This window comes from Morus notabilis, unplaced genomic scaffold (assembly GCF_000414095.1).
Source record: "Morus notabilis unplaced genomic scaffold, ASM41409v2 Scaffold794, whole genome shotgun sequence".
NCBI lineage: Eukaryota > Viridiplantae > Streptophyta > Magnoliopsida > Rosales > Moraceae > Morus > Morus notabilis.
This window is the reverse complement of record NW_010359940.1, coordinates 594,058-603,535: the sequence shown is the minus strand read 5'-3', so window position 1 is coordinate 603,535 and position 9,478 is coordinate 594,058. Positions and strand designations below refer to the sequence as shown.

Genomic DNA, 9,478 nt, shown 5'->3' with positions numbered 1-9,478 from the left:
TTGACAGATAATTTTTTCTTTCTTTGACAACATTGAAATTTCCTTATGTAGACTCATTTACAGCTTTTATTGACCGAGAATTAATGATAATCATGTAGGTCTAATCCAAATCACAACTACACTTTTGATTCAAAAACACCACTGTATATAAAGCGCTCATTTAATTTATTTTTAATTTGAGTTGAGATGAAATTTTATAAGAGAATTTTTTATTATAATAAAAAAAATTAAATGTGACTATTTTTTAAAAAAATTTATGTAATAAGATTCAAATTTTAAAGTCAAATTAATTAAATGAATAGGACCAAAATTTATAACATTTTGACTTTGTTGTTCTCACTATTCAAGTAAGAGAAACAATGGGCCTGTTTGGTTCCGTTTTCGTTTCCGTTTTCACGTTTTTCAAGAACTAAAAATTGAAAATGCTCTGAGGAAGCCGTTTGGCAGCATTTCTTAAAAAACAGAAAACGAAAACGTTTTTTAATTTATTCTTAAAAACTCAACAAAACTGAAAACGATTGAAAATTGTTTTCAGTTTTTCATTTTCATTTTCTTTCCCCGACCGATGGACCCACACACCCAAGCTGTAATCGTAATATAAGCCCCAAGTCACAACTTGCTCTTCTTCTTCTTCCAATTCCAAGCTGTAATCGAATCTCAATCAAAAAATCAACTCAAATTCCTCTGCCTCCCCCCCCAGTCTCCCCTCCTCTCCCGCCTCGACCTCACTGCCCCTAACCACCCCCTCCTCATCTAGAAATGGGTTTTCGTTTTTTCTTGTTTTTGGCCCCGTTTTTGGGTTGATTGATGACGTAAGGAAATGGGTTGATAAGTTTATTTAATATATTTATTTAATATATTATTAGTTTAAATATTAATACATGTTTTTAAAAATTAAACTACCAAACACAATTTTAGTTTTTTTTAAAACTGAAAACAATCTCAGAATAAAACTACCAAACGCATTTTCAGAAATGATTCTAAAATGAAAATAAAAACGTTTTCGTTTTCATTTTCATACAAAAAATAAAAACGTTTTGGAACCAATTCCAAACGCACCCAATGTGTATCGTCATGTTAATCATCACCTTACAATTTTTTTTTTAATCAATTACAAATTCACATGTCAACAATATAATGCGCCTGAAGTAGAACATCAGAGATTCCGACTCATTGAAAAACTAATAATGGTGATATTTAAATCCTTTTTTTTTTTTTTGGTGGTATAATTACGTTTGACTTGCAGGTCGTACAGTTGCAAGCAGCCGTGCATCGATGCTATGCAGCTTCTTCCGGTGACCATGGGATCAGAAGATTTCGGCTTCTTCTCTCAGAAGATCCCTGCCGCGGTTTTTGTACTCCGGGATAAAGAATGAGAGTCTGAAATCAGATCAAGCACTTCACTTTCCTTTCTTTTTTGTTGATGGAGAAGCTCTTCCTATAGGAGCAGCTCTAAACGCTGCCATCGCAATCTTTTATTCGGAAAACTTTCCAACATTGTTGACGTTGTGAACCACTTGTTGTGTTGTCCCATTTTAGCCATGAAAGATAAGGCCTTCATCAAACACACCTGAGTCATATACTCATATGTGTCTAAACATGTAACATGTGGAAAAAGTTTTAGAACCTTCAAAAGAAAGCCCTTTTTAAATACATACAATTGAATTCTGCTAAAAAGAGTGGGGCCCTACCGTAGTAGTTAGTGCAACGCTTAGAAAATGACCTAAATGGTTTTTTATTGTGGGATTCCACCTGATAAAAGCATATTTTATCTCCATTGTCACTCAACCGCTGAAATTAAGTAAGAAAACAAAACTTGTACCATCCATCTTTTTTTTTTTTTTTTGGCATACGCATGAAATTACAAAGATCTCGTTCATTTCACGGATTCGAGTTTTTAATTCAAGTTGAGATGTGACATTTTGTGAGAGCTTTTTACTATAGCAGAAAAAGTTAGATGTGACATTTTTTAAGAACTTTTTACTGTAAAAACTTAAAACTGAAAACTCGAATCGGTGAAATGAACTAGACTAAAGCATCAATCAGTAATTAATAATGGGCAGTTGAGGGAATCTCCACAAAAAAAAATGAAAATTATTATCATAAACATACTTAAGCACGCGTCCTAATTCAAAAGCTAGATATATAAGAAGTGTTTAAGAAGACTCTCACATGGGCTTTTCCGAATCATCTAAAGTACATTTTCTTACAAACACTCATTTTTCCTCAACTTTTCTTCAAAGTTTTTTCTCTCAAACTCATGAATCTCGTACTTTGGTTGGCATTGATGTCATCATTCTTGTACCAGTCGAGGGCTTATAAGGAGTCATCAGAGCTCGAGTCACTACTGAGTCGCGAGTTGATGGACTCGGCAAAAGAGGCAGAGTTCTTTGAGTGGATGATTGGGGTCAGAAGGAGAATTCATCAGTACCCAGAACTTGGATTTGAAGAGCACAAGACGAGTCAACTCATAAGGACCGAGCTTGACTCGCTCGGAATTCGGTATAAATGGCCTGTTGCCAAAACTGGAATTGTGGCCACTATTGGTTCTGGGTCTAAGCCTGTTTTTGCTCTCAGAGCTGACATGGATGCTCTTCCTGTGCAGGTCTCTCTCTCTCTCTCTCTCTCTAAATTGTGTCGTTTTGGTAAACAATACTGTAAGATAGGAAATAAAACGACACTGTAAGTGGAATTAAAGCTAAAAAGAAAACAGAAAAAAAAATACCACAGCGGGGAGTGAAGGAGATTATGTTAAGAGGACAAACCACTAATTGGGTTTTCCGGCCCATAATATTTATGGTCACTTATGGGTCATGATCATTTTTGCTTCTAATAAGAAACAATAAATATTTATCAACATAGTATCATTACACCCGTGACCAGAGGATGAAGAGTCCTCAGATATAAGCCAAAAAGAAAAATAAAAAGAAAAAATAAAATAAAATTAGTGAAGGATTCGTTCCTTCCAACAAAGAATAATTAAAAAGAATGCACAAATCCTTAAGATGTTATGTGAAACCTAGGATTACTAAGCCTTTGAAACTATGTTGTTTGTTTCATTTTTTTTTTTTTTTTTTTTTTTTTTTTTTATTTTTTTTTTTTTTTTTTTTTTTTTTTTTTTTTTTTTTTTGACTAATTACGTTGTTTTTTGTGTGATATCTACCATTTGGAAGGAATTAGTGGAGTGGGAGTACAAGAGCAAGGTTGATGGAAAGATGCACGCATGTGGTCATGATTCTCACGTAGCAATGCTACTTGGAGCAGCCAGGTTACTCCAGCCAAGAAAAGATTCACTCCAGGCAAATCTCAACTCTTCTGATATTAACAACAAAAACTGCATTTCAAACTTTTTTACCCTTTTCTGTTGGGGCTGAGTTTTTCTCTATACATACAGGGAACTGTGAAGCTAGTCTTTCAGCCTGGAGAAGAGGGTTATGCTGGCGCTTACCACATGTTGAAAGATGGTGTTTTGGATGATATTGGTGCCATCTTGAGTATACATGTTTTGCCGTCGGTACCATCTGGTGCCATCGCTTCGAGGCCTGGTCCCATACTTGCCGGTGTAGGCCTGTTCTCAGCGACTATACAAGGCAAAGGCGGGCACGGAGCAGCCCCTCATGAGACTAGGGACCCAATCCTTGCAGCAGCCTTGGCAATCCTTTCTCTGCAACAGATCGTGTCTCGTGAGACAGATCCACTCGAAGCCAGTGTAAATCTTTTTTTGCTTCCCTTTCCTGTAGAATAGTTTGCTACCCATAAGAAGAATTCACATAATAGTTTTCAGAATTTGAGCTGCAGCTTTGACAAAGACATCCATAAAAAAACAAAAAAAAAAAATACCGGAGTTTTTCTTTGTGCTGCAGAGTCGCTAGATATACCAATATTCTTGACAGTTTGATTTGCATCATACAGGTGGTAACAGTTGGATATATAAAGGCAGGTGAAGCAGGAAATGTGATCCCAGAGTACCTGACACTTGGAGGAACTTACAGGAGTTTGAGCTCTGAAGGTCTCTCGTACCTCCAGAAAAGGATCAGAGAGGTAAAGCATGAACTACTATTTTTGATCTTTTGTCAACAACTGTTATAATCATTTTATGAAAACAGTCATTTATCGTATGTCTACTTACAGATCATAGAGCAACAAGCATTGGTGCATCGTTGTAGCGCCGAGGTAGACTTCATGGAGGAGAAACCAATGCCTCACCCGGTGATGGTTAATGATGAGGGCTTGTATGAGCATGTGAAGAGTGTCGGGGAAGTCCTGCTTGGGGAGGATAACGTGCAGCTTCTTCCGTTGACCATGGGAGCAGAAGATTTCAGTTTCTTCTCACAAAGAACTGCTGCTGCGATTTTCGCAATTGGGATAAGGAATGAAACTGTGAAAGCAGATCAGCATTTGCACTCGCCTTACTTTTTCATCGACGAGGGGGCTCTTTCAGTGGGAGCAGCACTTAATGCTGCAGCTGCAATCTCGTACTTGGATAAACATGTTTCTGAGACTGAAATGTAGAAACACAAGTCTCTCACTTCAGGAAGTTAAAGACTTTTGTATAAGAGAAGATTATATAAATAAACATAATAATCAGCAGCACTAAGTTTGGCAATTCGTGTGTTAAATAGTAAAAAGATATGTAGAAGTCTGTTAGGCCACCGAGTTCCTGCAACACAGAACCAACACACAGCCAACACACACACCACAGAAACAATACCACAACTAGATTATTGAAGGAACCTCAACCAAAGGATCCAAATTCATTAATCTTCACTGGAATCCACGAGCTTAGCTCGGCCAGCAATAAGGAAATAGTAAGAATAAGTTTTCTTCCAAGATGCCTTCCTCTCGCACACACTCTCCCTTAAATCCCTAAGACCGTTGTAACCTCCCTACTCCCTAAGCACTATTCCCTAGCCTAGCCTAACCACCTACTGGCCACATCAGCAACCCTCTCAAGCACTCACATCCCTTTCCCAACCAAAAATGTTACGAGCTCCTCTAGAGTACGTCCGTTCGTATCTGTTTCGCCTAGGCCCGGGTGTAACATTACTCCCCTCCTCATATGTAAAGTTGTGTGCTGGAGGCGAAACAGCTATCTCCAAAAAAGGCTAGTGAAAACCTTGTCACGATCACTCACTATACTCTGTGGTATGCCGTGAAGGCAAACCACCTCTCGACAAAACACCTCTGCCACCAATTTAGCAGTGAACAGCCGCTTGAGGGCAATGAAATGTGCGAATTTGGTCAAACGGTCTACCACCACGAAAATTACCTCATGACCGTTAGATTTAGGCAGCGCCTCGATGAAATCCATTGAGATGTCCTCCCACACTGCCTCGGGAATGGGTAATGGCTGTAGCAACCCCGCCGGGCTCGTAGACTCCACCTTGTTTTGTTGACAAATTCCACATTCAGCCTCAAATCTTTGCACATCTCTTGCTATGCCCGGCCAATACACGTTAGCACTAATCCGCTTGTACATCTTTAGAGAACCCGCGTGTCCCCCCCATAGGGGTTGAGTGGAATTCTTCCAACAACTGCTGCTTGAGTTGGGAACCTGCCGGAATCACTATCCGACCTCGATGCAACAACACGCCATTTTCCACTGCATAATGACTCCCTTGTGACTCTCCGCGGCTCAACTGTTCCTTGAGGGTGCAAAGGTTGGCATCAACGGCTACCTCCCGCTCCACCGTAGCCATGTCTAGAAATTTAGGTCCCAAGATAGCAAGCAGCTCCCCTCCTTGCGTCCAGCCGCCTCGGCGAGCCAAGGCATCGGCCACAGTATTCTCTCTCCCCGCTCGGTAGTGGATGTCAAAGTCAAACCCCATCAACTTCACCAACCACTTTTGTTGTGCCGGGGTACTGATTCGCTATTCCAAAAGAAAGCGAATGGACTTCTGATTGGTACGCACAACAAACTTCCTACCGAGAAGGCAAGCTCTCCATTTCTGGATGGCCAAAACCAAGGCCATAAGTTCTCTCTCATAAACAGACTTGGCCATTGTTCTAGGCGACAGCCCCTTGCTAAAATAAGCCACCGGTAGCCCCCGCTGTAATAAGACCGCCCTTATGAATGCCCTTGATGCATCTGTCTCAACCTCAAATGTGTCATTGAAATTGGGTAGGAAAAGGACTGGAGTCTCCGTCATCCGCCGTTTGAGTTCCTGGAACGCCCGCTACGCCTCCTCAGACCAAGTGAACTCACCCTTTTTTAATAATTCTGTCAAAGGCTGCGCAATGGTGCCATTATTTTTAACGAAACGGCGGTAGGACCCTATCAACCCCAGGAAGCCACGCACCCCCTTTACTGTGGTTGGAATTGGCCACTCAACCATACCCCGTATCTTTTCTGGATCTGCCGCCATGCCCTCCTGTGAGATGCGGTGTCCCAAATACTCCATAGAATCCCCAAAAAACAAACATTTCTTCAGATTGAGCACAAAACTCCCCTCCTTCAACAACCGCAACACTGTGCGCAGGTGGCCAAAGTGCTCCTGTGAACTGTAGCTGTATACTAGTATGTCATCTAGGAAAACCAAGACAAACTTCCGGAGCAGATGTTTGAATAACTCGGTCATCATCGCTTGGAAGGTAGCCGGAGCATTCGTAAGTCCAAAGGGCATGACGAGAAACTCATAGTGTCCCTTGTGCGTCCGGAATGCCGTCTTCTCCACATCCTCCCGCCTCATGCGTATTTGGTGGTAACCGCTGTTTAAATCAAGCTTCAAAAAGCAAGACGCCCCATGTAACTCGTTCAACAACTCCTCGATTACAGGAATAGGAAACTTATCAAGCACCATCAACTTGTTCAACTCTCGGTAATCCACACAAAAGCGCCAACTCCCATCCTTCTTGCGAACCAATATCACTGGGCTCGAGTAGGGACTTTGGCTAGGTCTGATAATGCCAGCCACTGTCATGTCTGCAATTAAGCGCTCTATTTCATTCTTTTGCGCATGAGGATAACAGTAGGGCCAGATATTGGGGGGGTTTCGCATCAGATTGTAGCACAATAGCATGATCCCCTATTCTGGACAGTGGTAGGCCCGGCTTCCCCGAAAACACCGCTTTATACTCCTTCTCCAACTCCTCCACATAAGCCTTAGTTGCCCCATCATTCCCAGTATTGGGTTGGTAAGAATTCTGCCACTGCACCAAGTAACACTCCTCTCCCTTATTGGCCATTTTGGCCACGGCGGTAACCGAAATAGGCTCTCTGGATAAAGCCAACACCCCAAACAGCTAGTGTACCTTCCCTTCCAGCTCAAACTCCAACCACATTTTCCAGAAATTCGCCCTAAAAGTTCCCAATTTCCTGAGCCAACCGGCCCCCAAAACCACATCTACTCCCGGTATCTCAAATGGATATAAATCTTAACTCGAACTCCAAACTAGACACTTCCAGATGCACTTCTCGGCATATGTTGTCAATAGTCACGCAATAACCATCACCAACCTTGACGGTATATTCCGAAATTGAGAATACTGATAACCCCAACTCCTTAACCTTGTTCCAACTGATAAACGAAGAATTGGCTCCACTATCGATTAAGATGGTTACCTTTTTCTTTTGTATCTGACCGTACAACTTGAGGGTATCACCCCCATTGATTCCCGCTAAAGCTTGCAAAATCAGATCCGGTTGGAGGAGCATCAATCCTTCCTCCTCTTCTGAGTCCGTACAGTCGCGGTCCTCCTCCGCTTTTTTCTGGTTCGTCGTCTTCTTCTGTCGCGTCTCTAGCAGCTGGATAGTACCGGTCTTGCACCGATGGCCGCCATCCCACGGCTCTCCGCACCGAAAGCACTCTCAGTTGTCCTTCCGGCGTTGACGTTTCAGCTGAGCCGGGCTCGAGCCCACCGCCGACCTCTCTTTGTCCTCCCACAGCAGGCTTTTAGGTCTGCTCAAACAAGGGACACAGGTTGCTCACGGAGGTTGAACTCCACTTGTTGGAGACCAAACGGTTTGTCGTTTGGTGAGAGGGATTGAAATGTGATACGTGGCCTACCCTTCCACGTGTCCCTTGAGCCTTCATTTTGTGTTCCAGCTGTAAGCCCAATTGAATAGTCTCATGTAAACTCCTTGGTTTCCACATCTGGACATCATCGTGCAGCTTTGGGCTCAATCCATTCAAAAAAATTACTAGGGTGGTAGCTTGGTCCATTCCTCGAATTCGGGCTGACAACTCCTGAAACCGTTCTCCATATTCCGCCACGGAGCCCATTTGTCTCAAGCCCACCAATTGCTCTTGAACCGATTTGAATTCTTTGGGCCCAAAACGCTGCCCGAAAGAGAACTTCAACTCTTCCCAATCCATGCCCGGCTCTTCATCCATGACCCACTCGTAATACTCCCAAGCCTTACCCACGAGAAAGTCCGCAATGACTTGGACGCGTACATCGGGTCGGATCATATGGACCCGGAAGTACCACTTCACCCTTCTTACCCAGACCGGCCACCCTTCTCCGTCAAAGGGCGGTAAATCCACACGAGGTGGACTTCCTCCAATTCTCCGTCGGTGAGGTACCAGATTTGGAGGTTCACCACCAGCCCATGGCGGTAAGTCCCTCCTAACTGGCGACGGTCACCCCCAAACTCCCAACGCTTAGGCCCACGCCTCCCTTCATGGTTGTATCGGCCTCCAGCCCATGGTGTTGGCGGCTCCATTTCAAGTGTTGTCCCCCAAGGTCGCAGTCCATCAGTCTGTCCCGCGTAGTGCGGCCGTCGTGCAGGAGGAACGCCAGTGGAAGCCTGATACTCTATCCTGCTGCTGCTTTGGGCTCCTCTGCTCCTACAGCAGGGACGGAGATCGCCTCCTTCCCCCTTCCTTCGACGAAGAGTTCGGCAATCCGTGATTGAAACTCTCGAAGCTCTCCTTGACGAGATTAGACACCAACTGAGGTAAGCCCTTGAGACATTCCTCCCGTCGATCCAACCCTGTCAACTTCTCCGACAGTTCGTCCAACTTCTTCTCTAATTCCTCCACGCGATCACCACGAGTAACGCCTTTCGTCATCCTCTGCTCTCCCAGATCGTAGAGGCTCTAATACCAAAACTGTTAGGCCACCGAGTTCCTGTAACACTAAGCCAACACACACACACCACATAAACAATACCACAGCTAGATTATTGAAGGAACCTCAACCAAAGGATCCAAATTCATTAATCTTCACTAGAACCCACGAGCTTAGCTCGGCCAGCAATAAGGAAACAGTAAGAATAAGTTTTCTTCCAAGATGCCTTCCTCTCACATACACTCTCCCTTAAATCCCTAAGACCATTGTAACCTCCCTACTCCCTATGCACTATTCCCTAGCCTAGCCTAACCACCTACTGGCCACATCAGCAACCCTCTCAAGCACTCACATCCCTTCCCCAACCGAAAATATTACGAGCTCCTCTAGAGTACGTCCGTTCGTATCTGTTTCGCCTAGGCCGGGTGTAACAAAGTCCAGTTCTTTTGGCTTAGAAATAGCGCCC

At 43.3% G+C, this 9,478-nt stretch overlaps 1 protein-coding gene across 1 annotated transcript; it reads left to right on the top strand.

The window, feature by feature from the left end:
• The first annotated feature begins 2,190 nt into the window (after positions 1 to 2,190).
• LOC21402140 (IAA-amino acid hydrolase ILR1) lies at positions 2,191 to 4,600 on the top strand. Its single transcript, XM_024163911.1, has 5 exons — positions 2,191 to 2,605; positions 3,174 to 3,299; positions 3,395 to 3,709; positions 3,913 to 4,041; positions 4,132 to 4,600. The coding sequence occupies exons 1-5, from the start codon at positions 2,261 to 2,263 to the stop codon at positions 4,510 to 4,512; spliced, it is 1,296 nt and encodes a 431-aa protein (XP_024019679.1). The 5' UTR covers positions 2,191 to 2,260; the 3' UTR covers positions 4,513 to 4,600.
• The last annotated feature ends 4,878 nt before the right edge of the window (positions 4,601 to 9,478 follow it).

What these genes read in the sequence shown, in the direction of transcription:
- LOC21402140 (XM_024163911.1), top strand. Translation starts at nt 2,261, where the DNA reads ATGAATCTCGTACTTTGGTTGGCATTGATGTCATCATTCTTGTACCAG. An exon ending in CAAGAAAAGATTCACTCCAG is followed by an intron (nt 3,300 to 3,394) that starts GCAAATCTCAAC and finishes CTATACATACAG; the next exon opens with GGAACTGTGAAGCTAGTCTT. An exon ending in CAGATCCACTCGAAGCCAGT is followed by an intron (nt 3,710 to 3,912) that starts GTAAATCTTTTT and finishes TGCATCATACAG; the next exon opens with GTGGTAACAGTTGGATATAT.